The sequence below is a fragment of the Anolis carolinensis genome, chromosome 3 (genome assembly GCF_035594765.1).
Source record: "Anolis carolinensis isolate JA03-04 chromosome 3, rAnoCar3.1.pri, whole genome shotgun sequence".
NCBI lineage: Eukaryota > Metazoa > Chordata > Lepidosauria > Squamata > Dactyloidae > Anolis > Anolis carolinensis.
This window is the reverse complement of record NC_085843.1, coordinates 283336415-283356312: the sequence shown is the minus strand read 5'-3', so window position 1 is coordinate 283356312 and position 19898 is coordinate 283336415. Positions and strand designations below refer to the sequence as shown.

Sequence of the window (19898 nt, the reverse complement as noted above, 5' to 3'; positions counted from 1 at the left end):
GGCGTGAGGATTTCAAAAGGGTGCTTCTGTGTTTCCAGAAACTCTTTGCCAATAATCTGTGCGGTGAATATTTATGATGTGGTTCCAGCTCCTAGATTGCCATGTGGAATGAGGTCACACACATGAAGGTTTTGCTCAGCTTGGATGTGCGCAAGAGGGCGTTTGGTGAATGTGTGAAGCGCATGGCTACCCATGGGTGACTTGGGAATTGTAGTTGCTGGGATTTATAGTTCACCTACAATCAAAGAGTGTTCTGAACTCCACCAATGATGGAATTGAACCAATCTTGGCACACAGAACTCCCATGATGAACAGAAAATACTGAAAGGGTTTAGTGGACATTGACCTTGAGTTTGGGATTTGTAGTTCACCTACATCCAGAGAGCACTGTGGACTCAAACAATGATGCATCTGGACCAAACTTGGCACGGATACTCAATATGCCCAAATTTGAACACTGGTGGAGTTTGGGAAAAATAGGCTTTGACATTTGGGAGTTGTAGCTGCTGGGATTTATAGTTCACCTATAATCAAAGAGCGTTTTGAAATCCACCAACGATAGAATTGAACCAATCTTGGCACACATGGGATGGCATCATCCCATAATGAACAGAAAATACTGGAAAGTTTGGTGGACATTGACTTTGAGTTTGGAAGTTGTAGTTCACCTACATCCAGAGAGCACTGTGGATTCAAACAACGATGGATCTGGACCAAACTTGGCACCGATACTCAATATGCCCAAATGTGAACACTGGTGGAGTTTAGGGAAAATAGACCTTGACATTTGTAATTACTGGGATTTATAGTTCTCCTACAATCAAAGAGAGAAAAACCAAAAACAAAGCTGAAGTGTTCATCTATATATATAAAAGGGTAATGAAATTTCGGCCTAGGACAAAACAACAAAACTACACATCCCAGAAACAGTAAACTTGGCAGCACAACCCCTCATCCATGCCTCTACATTCATACAACAAAAAGCTCCAGCTACTCCAGAAAATGGCCAGGCTTTGAGACTGCAAGGCTATTCACTGCTATTCCACCTGGCCAACAAAGGATTCCCATAAGCCACAGCAACGCGTGGCCGGGCACAGCTAGTATTTATATAAAAAAGAAAAATAATAAATCTGAACAAATGGCGATATAAAAATGCAAAAGTACTTGGCAAAGAAACACACCAAAAAGCAAAAAGCATTAGCACTGGCATTAAATACTCACTAGGTAAAAAATCACTAGGTTAGAAGCAGCTGACATTCTTACTTTCTATACAATCAAATGTTCTCACTCTTTCAGTGTTAATTTACCCTATCTTATAAGGTAAAACTTCAATTAAAAAATATATTAAAAAAAGAGATAAAAAAAGAAAAAAAAAGAAACGCTGGCTTAGAGTATTATTGCAAGGCAAAATAGGGTTACGGCTCCTTAAGTCCCTTCCTATTATCTTCCCAGAATTTTCAGTTTGGTTTTTAGGCACCTTTAACCTGAAAAATCCCCAAAATTGAAAAGAAACTCCTCCAAAGGCCACCCTACCACCCCCGTTGACCATATCTCAACCCACAGAAGTCACGTTTGGGCAGGATGTTTCTGCCGGAGTCGGTTTGCTTCAGGCATCATCAGGAATTAAATATGGAATATATAATACTCTGCAAAGTCAGAGCAATGCAATGCGTTGCCATTTGCAATGCGTTGCCATCTTTTCCCAGTGAGTCATGTCATCTCATGATACATCCAAGTACTGTAAACTCGATTTAATCATCGACAGGTTAATGGTACTTAATCCCAACTTTTTGAATGCTTTGACTTGTGTTTCTCTTTGTTTCATTAAGCCGTTTTGTGCTCCGGCTTTAAGGGAAAGGTAGGTGTAAGCAAAGAGATAGATAAGAAAGATGGATAGATGGATGGAAGCAAGGAAGGAAGACAGGAAGGAAGGAAGGAAGACAAGGACGGAAGGAAGGATCAAAGGGAGGAAGACAAGAAGGAAGGAAGACAAGAAGGAAGGAAGAAAGAAAAGAAGCAAGACAAGGAAGGAAGCAAGACAAAAAGGAAGGAAGGAAGACAAGAAGGAAGGAAGACAAGAAGGAAGAAAGGAAGCAAGACAAGGAAGGTAGCAAGACAAAAAGGAAGGAAGGAAGACAGGAAGGAAGGAAGGAAGACAGGAAGGAAGGAAGGAAGGAAGGGAGGAAGGAAGGAAGGAAGAAAGGATCGAAGGGAGGAAGACAAGAAAGAAGAAAGGAAGCAAGACAAGGAAGGTAGCAAGACAAAAAGGAAGGAAGGAAGACAGGAAGGAAGGAAGGAAGGAAGACAAAAAGGAAGGAAGGAAGGAAGACAAGAAGGACGGAAGGAAGGATCAAAGGGAGGAAGACAAGAAGGAAGGAAGACAAGAAGGAAGGAAGAAAAGAAGCAAGACAAGGAAGGAAGCAAGACAAAAAGGAAGGAAGGAAGACAAGAAGGAAGGAAGACAAGAATGAAGAAAGGAAGCAAGACAAGGAAGGTAGCAAGACAAAAAGGAAGGAAGGAAGACAAGAAGGAAGGAAGACAAGAAGGAAGAAAGGAAGGAAGGAAGGGAGGAAGGAAGGAAGGAAGAAAGGATCGAAGGGAGGAAGACAAGAAAGAAGAAAGGAAGCAAGACAAGGAAGGTAGCAAGACAAAAAGGAAGGAAGGAAGACAGGAAGGAAGGAAGGAAGGAAGACAAAAAGGAAGGAAGGAAGGAAGACAAGAAGGACGGAAGGAAGGATCAAAGGGAGGAAGACAAGAAGGAAGGAAGACAAGAAGGAAGGAAGAAAAGAAGCAAGACAAGGAAGGAAGCAAGACAAAAAGGAAGGAAGGAAGACAAGAAGGAAGGAAGACAAGAAGGAAGGAAGAAAGGAAGCAAGACAAGGAAGGTAGCAAGACAAAAAGGAAGGAAGGAAGACAAGAAGGAAGGAAGACAAGAAGGAAGAAAGGAAGGAAGACAAGGAAGGTAGCAAGACAAAAAGGAAGGAAGGAAGACAAGAAGGAAGGAAGGAAGACAAGAAGGACGGAAGGAAGGATCAAAGGGAGGAAGACAAGAAGGAAGGAAGACAAGAAGGAAGGAAGAAAAGAAGCAAGACAAGGAAGGAAGCAAGACAAAAAGGAAGGAAGGAAGACAAGAAGGAAGGAAGACAAGAAGGAAGAAAGGAAGGAAGGAAGAAAGAAAGGATCGAAGGGAGGAAGACAAGAAGGAAGCAAGACAAGAAGGAAGGAAGAAAGGAAGAAAGGATCGAAGGGAGGAAGACAAGAAGGAAGGAAGGAAGGAAGGAAGGAAGGAAGGAAGGAAGGAAGGAAGGAAGGAAGGAAGGAAGGAAGGAAGGGCAAGCTAGCTAGCTAGCTAGCTGTTCAATGTGTTGTTGAAGGCTTCCATAGCCAGAATCACTGAATTGATGTGAGTTTTCCACGCCATGTTCCAGCAACATTCTCTCCTTACGTTTCTCCTGCATTTGTGGCTGGCATCCTCAGAGGTTCTGTTGGCAGTGTAGCAAGTGGAGTGTATATGTATATATGTATGTATATATGTGTGTGTGTATACACACATACACATACACACAAACACACATACATCTGTGAAGTATCCAGGGTGGGAGGAAGAGCCCTTGTCTATTGAAGCAAGTGTGAATGTTACAATTTGCAAGCTTGCCAGTTAACACGTCCCAAAGAGAGGATGCCTCCAGGCAACAGAGGCCAGGCTGCCTCTATGCAGATACTCTCATGGATTGACTTTGCAGCTGCTAAGGCTACTCAATGGTATTCAAGTTTGCTAATTGCAATATTTGCACTTGCTTCAAACAGACATGGGTTCTTTCTTTCTCCCACCCTGGACATTATCCCACAGATATATACATACATACATACATACATACATACATACATACATATATATATATATATATATATGTATATATAACATTATATGTTTCATGTTGATTTTAATGATTGTTTTTTACTGATGCTGATGTTTTTATTGGGATAATTGTGTTATTGTTCTGTTATTGTTATTTGTTTGTTGTATCGGGCAAGGCCCCATGTAAGCCGCCCCGAGTCCCTTCGGGGAGATGGGGTGGGGTATAAAAATAAAGTTGTTGTTGTTATTATTATTATTATTATTATTATTATTATTATTATTACACTCCACTTGCCTCACTTCCAACAGAACCTCTGAAGATGCCATTAGCCACAGATGCAGGTGAAAGGTCAGGGGAGAATGCTACTGGAATGTAGCCATAAAACTCACACCAATTCAAGCTAACTTATTAATTGCTGGAAAGATAACTTCGATTAATGCAACTCAGGAACGAGAGACCTCCAAGTCACCTTGGTATCAACAACCCAGCCTGCAAACTCAGGGCGGCATTTCAGATCTAGCCTTCGGTCCCTTCTACACTGCCATATAATCCAGATTATCAAAGTAGATAATCCACATTATTGGCTTTGAACTGAATTATATGTATCTACACTGCCATATAATCCAGTTCAGAGCATATAATCTGGATTTTATATGGGGCGATCGAGTCACATTGGAAGACATAGAAATGCAAGATCAGTGAGCCTAGGTCCTCCAGCATGATGCTATTGCATGATTCCACTGGAAGTCATTCATTTCAATAGAAATTGCTATTATCCGTGATGTCACAGTATTGCAGTAAATCCAGGACCACATATCCCCCTAAAATATGGTGTTTGCATTGCAGATAGATAGAATCTGCTGTGGTTTTTAGTTCCAATTTTGCAGGGCCTAACCAAGGTGCTGAAATTGTTTTTTGTTTTTTTTTAAATAATGATTTTTATTATGTTATAAGTGAGGTTACAGGGAAAGCTAGGAAAACATAATAAGTATAGGATAGTGAGGGAAAAGTGCTGGAGAATAAACAAAACGAGAAACAAACAAAAGAGAAGAGAGAAAAAATGGAGAAGAAGAGAAAAAAAGAAAAGAAAAAAAAGACCTTGGGAAAAAATGGATATATCTATATATATAAAAGAGTGATGGCATCACGGCGACCCACAAAACAACAAAACTACAGGCCCCCCAACCTCGAAATTTGACAACTCAACCCATCATCCACGCCTCTAGGTTGATACAACAAAAAGAAAAGAAAAATAAAGTCCTAATTAGAGAGAGAGGAATAATTGCTTTTATCCAATTGCTGCCAGTTAGAAGGCTAAGCTCCTCCAACTTGGTCTCCTAGCAACCCAATAAAAATAATAAAAAACACTAAAAAATTAATACAATAAAATACTATAATAACAGAAAATAACTAAAAATAATACAAGAAAATAATAAAATATAATAAATAAAAAGATAACTTACAATAAAATTAATTAAAAAAATACAAATAACGTCAAATAAAAATTACACAACAATTTTTAACCAATACCACCACCACTTTGCCACAACAACGCGTGGCCGGGCACAGATAGTATATATATAAAGGACTTCCCATTGTCCTCTTGGGGAAATACTTTTTGTGGATTTGTCCTTTGTCTTTCCCAGTTTTTCTTCTTTACCGTGTTTCCCCGAAAATAAGACAGTGTCTTATATTATTTTTTGCTCCCAAAGATGTGCTAGGTCTTATTTTCAGGGGATGTCTTATTTTTCCATGAAGAAGAATTATGAACATTTATTATATACTGTACAGTAGTTGTCATCACAAACCAACATAACCAAACCAGACAAACTATGACTCCTGTCAAGAATTTCTTGTTACTACTGTATAAATATAAATAATATAACATTTTAATATATTATTACCATTATTTCCATGTACAACTGGTATGTACATTTACCGATCCTGCAAGTTCTGGTGTTTTGTTTGGTGGGCATGCTTCCAAACAAAAACTTTGCTAGGTCTTACTTTTGGGGGAGGCCTTATATTTAGCAATTCAGCAAAACCTCTGCTAGGTCTTATATTTTGGGGATGTCTTATTTTCGGGGAAACAGGGTAGATTTTAGTGATTTCATACGTCAGATAAGTCTATTATGAGAGTGTTTCCTCCGTTTCGGATAAAAGCGTTGAAACCAGACCAATCTGTTTTATCCTTGATGTCATTTAGTTTCTGCGTTAAACTGTCCATTTGTATTAAATCAAACAATTTTATAGTCCAGTGCTGAAATTGTTTCGAGTCCCGAGTTCAACTCATTGGTTTGCTTCTTTGGATGTAAAGTTTGTTCATAGTTTTTATTAGTGAAAAATTTTCAGCAAACAGACAAACAAATAAACATATATACATTCACCATAAAACAGTATGACAATAATACCGTAACCACGTGAGAAGCAAAAGGGGTAAGGGGGGTACGAACAGACGAAACAAAAGGAGAAAAGAAAAGAAAAGAAAAAAAAAGGGGAAGCTAAAAAGGGGGGTGGGTGTGAATGGGTGTGAGTTAGAACTTCCATTTATGATTCTTCTTATATTATTCCTCATCCGACTTAACTTATTTGTATTTTTTTCCTTAAATAGTCCTCAACATAAGTCCAGTCCGTGGCTTTCATTGGTGCTCCATTCATTCTTTTAATCAGAAAGGATAGTTGGTCCATATTTTTGATTTCCAATAGTTTTTCTAACCATAAATCTTTTGTTGGGTTTTGTGTAGATTTCCAGAGTCTTGCGATCACGAGTCTTGCTGCAGTAATAAAAAGGGTGAAAAGTTTGTCTATATTGGGGTCGATCTTATCCCTAGGGTCGTATAAACCTAATAAGAGTAATTCTGGTTTTTTAACAAATTTAGTTTTCAATATTATATTAATCTCTTCCAAGATTCCCGTCCAAAATTTTTCTAGTTTCTTACACTTCCACCACATGTGGAAGTAGGAGCCTATATGGGTTTTGCATCTCCAACATTTATTGGATGTAAAGTTTGGATGCAAACCCAGATCGGATCCAGGGCTCGCATGACAAGGAAAGTACTGGCTGACAACATAATGCGGAATCCTGCTTTTGCCACACATTGCAATGCAGTCGAATGAAATTCCCACTTCCCACACAGCAGCTGCGCTCAGATGACAACGGGATCCCTTCCCTTCCAACTCACAAACCGTGCCGTGTCTGTGCAAAGGGATCCACTGATGGGCATGCTGAAGGCATTCCTGCGATATAGCCAGTGTTTAGACACCCATTATGCAAGAAGCACATGCTAAAGTGTTCCCTGGGTGCATTAAGGGTCGGGGGATGGACATCGGACAGTAGAAGACAGTAGAATAAAGATGTCATGATCATTGTGTTTTATTCATGATTGCTATGTTTAGGTTGACTGTTTAAGGTTATATATTTCAGCTATTCTTATACAGAAGTTGGGAGCCTCTAAGGCATGGCCAGGAAAAGGGGCGTGGCTTCACCTTGCTGGTGGAAGCCTTAGAATTCAAAATTTAGCAGTTGGAATTGGGCAGTTGGAGTTTGTCGGTTGAGCAGAGCAGTTGGTTCTGTTCAGTGAGAAAGGAGTGTGATCGAAAAAAAGAGATTGTGGGAGGAAGTTGAGCAGCTAGAGAGTTTTAGCGGAGAAGGGCTAAAACTAAAGTTGCTGAGCCTTTAGTAGGAATAACTAAAGAGCTGAGGTTACATCCCTAAGTCATAGAAGGACTAGGGTTAACCAGTTAAACTCCCCAGTCCAAGTTAGATCGGGTACAGATTAGTTAAGTTCAAGAAGGACAGCATTCCTAACTGAAAGAAACAAGTAATATAAAGTTGATACCATACTAAGCTCAGTGAAACTATTGAGAAGTCTTGCAACACTTACTGTACAGAAGTAACATCGTTCAACTTAAGTTATAACATTCTTGCAACCATCAAGCTTTGTGCTATAAATAAACAAGTTACTGTTTCTTCAAATGTTGCTTATTATTTGAGCAAAGCATCTTTCAAAGGTGGTGGCAGCGACAACATAGAAAAGTGAAATACATAGAGGTAGAAGGTGAACCCTTCGCATTTTGGTGGCAGTAGTGGGATCCAAAAAGATTCCATCCCTGTCATCACATCAAGTCTTCACAAATTGGTGGCAGCGGTGGGATCCAAAAAGATTCCATCCCTGTCATCACATCAAGTCTTCACAGGCACGCTGAAGGCATTACTGCGATATAGCCAGTGTTTAGACACCCATTATGCAAGAAGCACATGCTAAAGTGTTCCCTGGGTGCATTAAGGGTCGGGGGATGGACATCGGACAATAGAATCCTGGAGTTGGAAGGGACCCCCAGAGGCCATCAAGACCAACCCCTGAAAGGTCCCAGGCTGTTAGGCAAGAACAGGGGTCCTCAAACTAAGGCCCGGGGGCCGGATGCGGCCCTCCAAGGACATTTACCTGGCCCCCGTCCTCAGTTTTAGACTTAGGCTCACCAAAGTCAGAAATGACTTGAAGGCACACAACAACAACAAATCCTAATTAACTTGACTATCTCATTGGCCAGAAGCAGGCCCACACTTCCCATTGAAATCCTGGTAGGATTATGTAGGTTAAAATTGTTTTTATTTTTAAACATTGTATTGTTTTTTCATTTACTAATATTGTGCTATGGTAATAATATCATATATTGTGTACCTATATACATACAATATTGATAATAATAATATAATGTAATACAATATAATACTAATAATAATACAATATAATAATATTAATTATATATTAAATGTAATATTCTTAATATTACAGTATAGTGGTATAGTATAATATAGTAATATATAATGCTAATATTGTGCTATGCTAATAATATAATATATTGTATGTACATACAACTTGTAAACTGCTCTGAGCCCCCTTCGGGATGAGAGTCGGTGGGGTATAAATGTAGTAAACAAACAAACAAACAAATAATTGTTGTTGGGGTTTTTTTGCACTACAAATAAGGCATGTGCAGTGTGCATAGGAATTTGTGTGGGTTTTTTTCAAATGATAATTCGGCCTCTCAACAGTCTGAGGGACCATGAACCGGCCCTCCACTTAAAAAGTTTGAGGACCCCTGGGCAAGAAACAAAACAAATGCGTTGTTGAAGGCTTTCATGGCCGGGATCACAGGGTTGTTGTATGTTTTCCGGGCTGTCTGACCATGTTCCAGAAGCATTCTCTCCTGATGTTTCGCCCACATCTATGGCAGGCATCCTCAGAGGTTGTGAGGTCTGTTGGAAATTAGTCAAGTGGGATTTATATATCTCTGGAATAATGTCCAGGGTGGGAGAAAGAATTCTGGTCTGTTGGAAGCAAGTGTACCTCACAACCTCTGCCATAGATGTGGGCGAAATGTCAGGAGAGAATACTACTGGAACATGGCCAGACAGCCTGGAAAACACAACAACCCCACAACAACCTTCCATTAGCATCACATTAGCAAAGTCAAAACACAATGGAATGAGCTGAGGTATAAAGTTAGGAGAGATTGATGTTCTGTCGAAGGCTTTCATGGCCGGAATCGCTGGGTTGCTGTGAGTTTTCTAGGCTGTCTGGCCATGTTCCAGAAGCATTCTCTCCTGACATTTCGCCCACATCTATGGCAGGCATCCTCAGAGGTTGTGAGCTCTGTTGGAAAATAGTCAAGTGGGGTTTATATATCTCTGGAATAATGTCCAGGGTGGGAGAAAGAACTCTTGTTTGTTGGAAGAAAGTGTAAATATTGCAATTGATCCCCTTGATTAGCATTGAATGGCCTTGCAGCTTCAAAGCCTGGCTGCTTCCTGCCTGGGGAATCCTTTGTTGGGAGGTATTAGGGTAGCTGGTTCTGATTGTCTCCTGTCTGGAATTCCCCTGTTTTCTGAGTGTTGTTCTTTATTTACTGTTCTGATTTTAGAGTTATTTTTTAAAAAATCTGTTAGCCAGATTTTGTTCGTTTTCATGGTTTCCTACTTTCTTGTGGGCGATGTGGGTGAACGACAACTGAACAAATAATAATAATAATAATAATAATAATAATAATAATAATAATAATAATGCACTTTATTTATATTCTGCTTTATCTCCCCGGTGACGCAGCAGGTTAAACCACTGAGCTGCTGAACTTGCTGACTGAAAGGTCAGCAGTTCAAATCCAGGGAGGGGGGTGAGCTCCTGCTGTTAACCCCAGCTTCTGCCAACCTAGCAGTTTGAAAACATGAAATGTGAGTAGATCAATATAGATAATGGCGCAGCATGCAGTCATGCCTATGCCCACATGAACTTGGAGGTGTCTGTGGACAACGCCGGCTCTTCGGCTTAAAAATTGAGATGAGCACCAACCCCCAGAGTCGGACACAACTAGACTTAATGTCAAGGGAAAACCTTTACTTTACCTTATCGCCCCGGAGGGACTCAGAGCAGATTACATTACACATCTAAGGCAAACATTAAATGCCTTTTTATATAAACAACAACGTACAAAACACAGATAAGGTACATGCCTTCCCCTTTTTTCCATCTCCGGCGTCTGGAGGTGATGCTCAACTTCTAGCCATGAGGAGGCGCTCTTGTTCCATTTTTCATACCGAAAGAGTCTTGCTATCCGTAGACATCTCCAATCTTTTTTTTTTTTGCTGGCATTTGAGGCATCCCTTTACCTTCCCACCGAGGCGGTACCTATTGATCTACTCGCATTGCATGCTTTCAAACTGCTGGGTTGACAGAAGCTAGGACTGACAATCGGAAACTCACCCCAGGTCTCGTAATTTCAGGGAGAATTTCCCATGAGTTGGGGTGAGCTCCCAATTGTCAGTCCTAGCTTCTGTCAACCTAGCAGTTTGAAAGCATGCAGTGCGAGTAGATCAATAGGTACCGCCTCATTGGGAAGGTAAAGGGGCATCCCACATGCCAGCAAAAAAAAAAAAAAAAGATTGGCATGTGGGTGCCCCTTAGCTTCCCGCCGAAGCAGTACCTATTAATCTACTCCCATTGTATGCTTTCGAACTGCTAGGTTGACAGAAGCTAGGACTGACAATCGGGAACTCACCCCAGGTCTCGTAATTTCAGGGAGAATTTCCCATGAGTTGGAGTGAGCTCCTGATTGTCAGTCCTAGCTTCTGTCAACCTAGCAGTTTGAAAGCATGCAATGCGAGTAGATCAATAGGTATCTCTTTTATAACTTCTTAACTTTAAAGCCATTGCCTACATGACTTGCAGCACGACTACCTTTCTAAAAGATACAGATGTGCAAAGATCCATGCAAATTTAAATTGTGGGGTATCCTAAAACTGACAAGAAGGGAGTAAAGACTGGACATGCAGGCAAACCATTTAGGACGTGTGATTGTTAGTTCCCCATCCCGCCTGTACTTCAAAACTTCCAGAGAAGGAGGCTCAGGCAGCAGAATATTCCACTGCTGAACAGGTCTCATACTTGGAGGGAGAATTTCCCAACCCGTGACAAGTGTCCCTCTGGGGCTTGGGAGACCGAAGCCGTTGTCTTGCCTGTTTCTCTTCCGCCCTGGCATGCGTCCTGGATTCCTGCCGTACTCGTGCAATAACCATTTGTAATGAAGCACAAATTTTTGGTATACAAAAGTTATGTTTAATTGTGGGGTTGTGTTTTTAAAAAGTCAGTATTGCAGTTGTTCCTCTCAGCACTCAGAGGCTGGTTGCCATGGAGAAGTGGGCGGAGCCAACTGCTGGTTAGCTGAAGAAGAGCAGAGTTTTTTTTAAAAAAGAGAGCCAGTCTGTGTTCTGATGAGGCACAGGGAAGACTGATCCTAGGTTAGGGGATTAGGGAGACTCAATAGGTCGTTTTGAGTCAATTTAAAATAAGTTTGGTGACTTATTTGGTATAATCTGTGGCCTGGTAAGGAACAGAGAAGCTGTGATAGCACATCACAGGGGTGACTGTGGTTTAAAAGTGGCTGAGGAATAGGGTTTAATTACCTTAGGTGAAAGAAGTAATATTTTAGAGAGTTGATTCATCTTATTTGAGAATTGTAACTGTTAATAAGAAGAATACCTCTACATGAGAAACATCAGTGTAACCATTAAGCTTTGTGCCTGAATAAACTTGTTCTTGTTTTTCCAACATCGAAGCCTCTGTCATATATATCACAAACTAAGTACGCTACCATCTGAAGTAAATAATAAGAAGAAAAGAATAAAAAGTAAAAGGTCTCCTCCCTGAATCTTTGGTGGTTCCATCTTTCCACATTGGTGGCAGTTGTAATTAAGCAACTTTCCCGAATTGGTGGCAGTTGTTTTAATAATTAGCCCCTTTACAATTGGTGGCCGGCATTAAATTAAGTAATCCTTTACAATTGGGTGGCAGCGGTGGGATATAACAAAAGATTCCCTCCTGTCTAGAAGGAACCTCAGCCGTTATTAAACCTCCTCGACAAGGTCTCCTACTTGGAGGGAGAATTTCCCAACCTGTGACGTGTGTCCCACTGGGGCTTTGGAGAGCGAAGCCGGTGTCTTGCCTGTTTCTCTTCCGCTCTGGCACGCGTCCTGGATTCCTGCCGTACTCGTGCAATAACCAGCGTGCGTAGGCAGCGCTCGCTTTCACGTGTTTCGTGCCACAGGGCTTTCCCAACTTACTCAGGGTACAGCTACACTGCACTGGCTCAGTGCTTTGAAGTCACGGGAGCTTTAGTTCTACAAGGTCTATCATCTTCTCTGCTTTGTTAAGTCTGCATCTGGTCAAGTCACTCCTGACACGGGAAAAAAAATCTTCTTTGCTAAATAGTGCTGGGAAGTCAAGGCTTAGAAATCTGAGTATGTCGCATCAGCCTTTGCCTAGCCCTTCATAGCTGGCCATGTCCACTCTGAAATTCTGACCATTGGTACTTTGAACCCATCTGATGGAATTGGCTAAAACTGGATTTTAATTTTTATGGTTTTTAGCAGGATTGTATGTGGTATGATCGCTGTGGTTTTTATTTTTATGTCTCTCTCACCCCGAGTTTTAACTTAATGTTCATGTGGTCTGCCCTTGTTCTTCATTGTCTCCTTGTTTTATTTTGTAATGGATATTATTATTTATTGTGTTGTGATGTGTTGTTCTTTTATATGCTGTTTATATTGTATTGTTTTGGGCATGGCCTCATGTAAGCCGCCCCGAGTCCCCGTTGGGGAGATGGTGGCGGGGTATAAATAAAGTTTTATTATTATTATTATATTATTATTCTGTCATATTGTATGGTTTTGGGCATGGCCCCATGTAAGCCGCCCCGAGTCCCCGTTGGGGAGATGGTGGCGGGGTATAAATAAAGTTTTATTATTATTATTATTATTATTATTATTATTATTATTATTATTATTGTTTTAAGGACCACTGGTGGCGCAGCATATTAAAGCGCTGAGCTGCTGAACTTGCTGACCGAAAGGTCACAGGTTCGAAACTGGGGAGCGGAGTGAGCACCCACTGTTAGCTCCAGCTTCTGCCAACCTAGCAGTTTGAAAACATGCAAATGTGAGTAGAGCAATAGGTACTGCTCTGGTGGGAAGGTAATGCACTCCATGCAGTCATGCCAGTGGCCGCATGACCTTGGAGGTGTCTACGGACAACGCCGGCTCATCGGTTTAGAAATGGAGATGAGCACCAACCCCCGGAATCGGACACGACTGGACTTAACGTCAGGGGAAAACCTTTACCTTTACCTGTGTTTTGTTTTATGATGTCCATCTTCCTGTATGGTCTTCTTTTGGCAATTGAATGTTTTGCTTATGTTGGAAACCACCCTGCGTCCTCTTGGGGAGATAGGGTGGTATGTAAATAGAAAAGTAGATAAATTAGGGACAGAAGAGCCATGTTTCCATGTTTTGAAGGATGTCCTATCAGATGCTCCAGGGAATAGGATACATGTAATGGATCTAAACTCCAAGAAAAGAGATTCAACGTCAACATTAGGAAGAATTTCCTGATGGTCAGAGCTGTTCAGCAGTGTAATATGGACTCCAAACAGAGGCTGGATGACTATCTGTTGGGAGTGCTTGGATTGTGTTTTCCTGCATGCCAAAAGCATGTTGGACGGGATGTCTCTATGATTCTATTCCTTTGCATCTTCCCCTCTTCTATATATATATACACACACACACACACACACACACACACTAGCTGTGCCCAGCCACGCGTTGCTGTGGCTAGGACTTTATTTTTCTTTTCTTTTTGTTGTATGAATGTAGAGGTGTGGATGAGAGGTTCTGCAGTCAATTTTTGAGGTTGTGGGGCATTTAGTTTAGTTGTTTTGTCCGGTGCCGTGATTCCATTACATATATATATAAACAGTAGAGCAGGGGTCCCCAAACTACGGCCCGCGGGCCACATCCGGCCCGTCGGAGCCATTTATCCAGCCCGCGCGTGCACGCTTCTCTCCTCCCTTGCCCCGCACGCACCTTTTCCACCGCCACCGCCGAGGAAGGCGCCCATGGGGTGAGAAAAAGGCGTGCGCCTTTCTTCCCTCGCCCCATGGGCAGCTTTCCCACTACCGCCACCAAGGAAGGTGGTGGGAAAGGTGTGCGCCGGGCGAGGGAGGAGAGAAAGGTGCAGGCCTTTTCCTCGCCCCACACACAGCTTTTCCACTGCTGCCACCGAGGAAGGTGCGCATGGTGCGAGGAAAAGGCCTGCGCATTTCCTCCCTCGCCCGGCACGCACCTTTCCCGCTGCCTTCCTCGGTGGTGGGGGTAGGAAAACTGCCCACAGGGTGAGGGAGGAAATGCGCAGGCCTTTTCCTCGCACCATGCGCACCTTCCTTGCACCATGTGCACCCTGCACGCACCTTTCTCACCGCCGCCGCTGCCACCAAGGAAGATGCACATGGGGCGAGGAAAAGGCCTGTGCCTTTCCTCCCTCGCCCCGCAGGCAGCTTTCCCGCCGGTGCCACCGAGGAAGGCAGCAGGAAAGGTGCGTACCAGCCGAGGGAGGAGAGAAAGGCACAGGCCTTTTCCTCGCTACGCACACACCTTTCTCGCTGTTGCGGAGGACACAGGCAGGGAATCCGCATGTGCCTCTCTCCCTCCTCAGTCATTCCAGTGTGAATGACTGAAAGAATACTCTGCAGCCCTGTTGTGGAATCTTTTTTCTTGAAAGCTAGCAATCTCTTCCAACCGTGATTATTACAATGCTATTATTTTTGTTGTTGTTGTTAATGTTGTTGTTGTTGGTCAGGGGTGCTTTATGTTTTGGTGCACAAAGGCAGAAGGGGGTTGGGCAAGATAGCCGAAGGAGTCTCTTCCAACCATGTTTATTATGGTGATATTATTATTATTATTATTATTATTATTATTATTATTATTATTATTGGATGGCTATCTGTCAGGGGTGCTTTGATTATAGTGTGGTGCACAAAAGCAGAAGGGGGTTGGAGTAGATGGCCCAAGGGGTTTTTTCAACCCTCTTTATTATTTTTATGATGATAATGATTATTATTATTAACACTGAGGCTGTATTTGTTCCTTTTTTGTTTGTTTTTTACTTCAAAATAAGATATGTGCAGTGTGCATAGGAATTTGTTCATATGTATTTTTTTTAAAACTATAATCCGGCCCTCCAATGGCCTGAGGGACTGTGAACTGGCCCCCTGTTTTAAAAGTTTGGGGACCCCTGCAGTAGAGTCTCACTTATCCAACACTTGCTTATCCAACGTTCTGGATTATCCAACGCATTTTTGTAGTCAATGTTTTCAATATATCGTGATATTTTGGTGCTAAATTCATAAATACAGTAATTACTACATAGCATACCTGCATATTGAACTACTTTCTCTTCCAAATATGTTGTCTAACATGATGTTTTGGTGCTTCATTTGTAAAATCATAACCTAATTTGAAGTTTAATAGGCTTTTCCTTAATGCCTCCTTATTATCCAACATATTCGCTTATCCAACATTCTGCCGGCCCGTTTACGTTGGATAAGCGAGACTCTACTGTGTGTGTATATATATATACATACACACAGTAGAGTCTCACTTATCCAACGTTCTGGATTATCCAACGCATTTTTGTAGTCAATGTTTTCAATACATCGTGATATTTTGGTGCTAAATTTGTAAATACAGTAATTACTACATAGCATTACTGCGTATTGAACTACTGTGTCTGTCAAATTTGTTGTATAACATGATGTTTTGGTGCTTAATTTGTAAAATCATAACCTAATTTGACATTTAATAGGCTTTTCCTTAATGCCTCCTTATCATCCAACATATTCGCTTATCCAACATTCTGCTGGCCCGTTTATGTTGGATAAGTGAGACTCTACTCTGTGGGATTTGCATTTGGGTGATGGCTGGCTGTGGATGCCCAGAAGGAGCAAATGGAAAGGCCAAGGAGAAAACAACTACATCTCTTGGTTTTTATATCCTCATTATTCCCTGTTGCTTTGGTTTCATCTCAAGTGCTCTTTCCCCCATTGCTACCCATTAGTGGATGAGAACATTTCCAAATGACTTGCAGTTCTCTTGGATTGCTGGATGTTTTTTTTCTTCCTCTTGAAACCACATTAACTCTGTAGTGTTTATTGATTTTCTCAAATGCAACTCATTAGCTTTTCCTCAAACATTTATTTGCAGAAATTTTGTTTGGGCCAAGAGGAATTGTTGTATCGCTTTTATATCTATGTGTCGATGGTTCCATATATATCTTCACTGTTTGACATTTGGTTTTATTGTTTGTAATACACTGATATATGGTATTAGGCATTTTTGTGTGTCTTAGTATTTTGATACAGTAGACTCTTAGTTAGCCTGTACCCATGGGGCTTGAAAGATGCCGGATAAATGTACAGTAGTGTGTTGTTGTTGTTGTTGTTGTTGTTGTTGTTGTTGTTGTTGTTGTATATTTATTAGCCACTTTCCCCCTCTTAGTACAGTTTCTGGTTGCTTGAGAATTCCTATTAAAATAAGCCTAATTAGTACTAACTTGTACAGAAATGTGAGTAGATAAATAGGTACTGCTTTAAACAGGGAGGTAATGAAAGGCGCTCATAAGGATATGACTGTGATTTCATTGGGAGGACATCTAAGGATGACAAAGGTCCTCAGTATGGAAGATGGAGCAACAACACACACACACATACACACCCCATAGCCGGAGTCGAGCACCTCCAGATGCCAGAAATGGGAAAGATGGGAAAAGCCTTTACTTCTGTTTATATATTGTCTGTCCTTGTTAATTGTATAACGACACTGAATGTTTGCCGTATATGTGTTCTGTAATCTGCCCTGAGTTTCTTCGGGGAGATAGAGAGGAATATAAATAAGGTATATTATTATTATACCTGGGGGAGAACAGCGGTATATAAATTAATTAAATAAATAATAATAATAATAATAATAATTATTATTATTATTATTATTACTATGCTCCTATATTATACCATACCATGAATTCTGTATTGACTTGATAATAATAATGGAATACAGTGATTAAAAGCATTTGAAAAATGTAATACAACCCATATAATGTTCTGATATACGAGGGTTATCCAGAAAGTAGATTACCTTTTGGAATTAAAGATGAATTAAAGATGAATGTAAATACTGTAAATACAGTGGAGTCTCACTTATCCAACATAAACGGGCCGGCAGAATGTTGGATAAGCGAATATGTTGGATAATAAGGAGGCATTAAGGAAAAGCCTATTAAACATCAAATTAGGATATGATTTTACAAATGAAGCACCAAAACATCATGTTAGACAACAAATTTGGCAGAAAAAGTAGTTCCATACGCAGTAATGCTATGTAGTAATTACTGTATTTATGAATCTAGCACCAAAATATCACGATATATTGAAAACATTGACTACAAAAATGCGTTGGATAATCCAGAATGTTGGATAAGCGAGTGTTGGATGAGACTCTACTGTAGGAGAAAACATTTACTATATGCAGTTGAAAGCCACACCCAAATACCACTTCTCAACATAGTCGCCATTCAAATCTAGGCACTTATCATAGCGAGGAATGAGCTTGGCAACTCCTTCCCCACAAAACCCTGCCGCTTGCGATCCAGGACGAGCATGGGGGAAAGTTAAACGTGGGGATTGTGCTGTTTCATGAGGGCCCAAGTTTGCCCATGCCTGAACGATATGTTCTGTTGTCCTTTTTCAGATGAGCTTTTCTTCCTAGGGAGTTAGGAACTGGATATTTTTCAAAGTGCAGACCTTGCTTTGGATGGATCCCATCCCTCCCTTCTTCCTGCTTGCTCCATTCAAATGACTGCTTTTCCTCCTCCGACTCCTGCCTTTTGTGCCGCTGGGGGGTAGCATTGTGTTTAGCCTCACCTCTGCATCCATCCGTGCCTCCCCTCTTCTTTCTTTCTTTCTTTCTTTCTTTCCGTCCTGCCCTCCGCCACATCGGCCACATCGGACATGCGCTCATCCTCTCAGCATCCTCTTCTCCTCGCCATGGCGACGGGATGCAGGAGAAAGCAGCCCTGAGGATGCTCAGCTTAAGGAAGGATCCTCTTACTTCTCTCCTTTGCAAAGCATTGCCGTATCAGATGTGCTGCCAGCCAAGCATCTCTCTTTCCAGCGAGATGCAGGAGGAGAGGATGCTTGGGAAGGTCTGAGATATAGAGGCAGGGATTTGGTTGCCATCGATTGGGAACGGTGGATTCTTTTTCTGGAAGGAGGCAAAGGTGGCCCCCCTTCGCACCACTCCCAGGTGAAACCGGACTGGTCTGGAGCGCATTTGGCTCCTCCTGATACTGCGGCAGCTTGGCAGCATTTGTCCGCCTGCAAATTGGCGTCCGGATTCCCCATCCCTTTGGGCACCATGGGGGAGAAATCGGATTATCAGCGGCTGGCCAGCGGAGAGGAGGAGGAGGACGACAACGAGGAGGAGAAGGGGGTGCCAAATGGATTCAGGGAGGCTCCGGTTGGGGCTCCCAGGCCGGACGTCTTGGCCGTGCCAGGCCAGAGGGTCAGTATGGCTGAGTGCCAATGGGATGGGGAGTGATGGAGAGGGAGAAGGGTGGCCTTGCTTAGTTAGGGATCCTGGAAATAGGGAAAGGAGTGGTTGCCCAGTACCAGTGGTTGCCCAATGCCCATGGTTGCCCGGTGCCCATGGTTGTCTAGTGCCTATGTTTGCACAGTGCCCATGGTTGCGCAGTGCCCATGGTTGCCCATTGCCCATGGTTGCCTGGTGCCCATGGTTGCCCATTGCCCATGGTTGCCCGGTGCCAATGCTTGCCCGGTGCCCATGCTTGCCCAGTTCTCATGATTACCCAGTGCCCATTGTTGCCCAGTTCTAATGGTTGCCCAGTGCCCACGGTTGCCCAATGCCCATGGTTGCCCAATGCCCATGGTTGCCCGGTGTCCATGGTTGCCTAGTGCCTATGTTTGCACAGTGCCCATGGTTGCCCAATTCCCATGTTTGCACAGTGCCCATGGTTGCCCATTGCCCATAGTTGCCCAGTGCCCATGATTTCCCGGTGCCCATGTTTGCCCGGTGCCCATGGTTGTCCGGTGCCCATGGTTGCCCATTGCCCATTGCCTATGGTTGCCCATTGCCCATGGTTGCCCAGTGCCCATTGCCTATGGTTGCCCATTGCCCATGGTTGCCCAGTGCCCATGGTTGCCCATTGCCCATAGTTGCCCGGTGCCCATGGTTGCCCATTGCCCATAGTTGCCCAGTGCCCATGATTTCCCGGTGCCCATGTTTGCCCATTGCCCATGGTTGTCCGGTGCCCATGGTTGCCCATTGCCCATAGTTGCCCAGTGCCCATGATTTCCCGGTGCCCATGTTTGCCCGGTGCCCATGGTTGTCCGGTGCCCATGGTTGCCCATTGCCCATGGTTGCCCGGTGCCCAAAAACTTTGTGGCACCATCTCTTCTAGTAATTCAAAATTGGGGCATTTCTCTTGCTGGGCAATCATGGAATCATGGAGATGGAAAGAATATCCAGACCAATCCCCTTCTGCAATGGAAGAACGCACAATCTAAGCCCTCCCGGCAGATAGCCATCTAGCTTATGCTCAAAAATCTCCGGAGAAGGGAACTCCCAGGCAACTGCCA

The 19898-nt window shown here is 42.5% G+C and overlaps 1 protein-coding gene across 4 annotated transcripts in view; it reads left to right on the top strand.

The window, feature by feature from the left end:
- Positions 1 to 19898, top strand: part of tnk2 (tyrosine kinase non receptor 2) — a 192872-nt gene that overhangs the window by 7196 nt on the left and 165778 nt on the right. Inside the window, exon 1 of one of the 4 annotated variants that reach the window (XM_062976901.1) lies at positions 18264 to 18804. The exons of 1 other annotated variant lie outside the window; for it this stretch is intronic. In XM_062976901.1, coding sequence (XP_062832971.1) covers positions 18658 to 18804 — 147 coding nt within the window. In that variant the 5' untranslated portion in view covers positions 18264 to 18657. Of the gene's footprint in view, positions 1 to 18263; positions 18805 to 19898 lie in introns of those variants that run through there. 2 more of the 4 variants (XM_062976904.1, XM_062976902.1) reach the window with 2 other exon arrangements.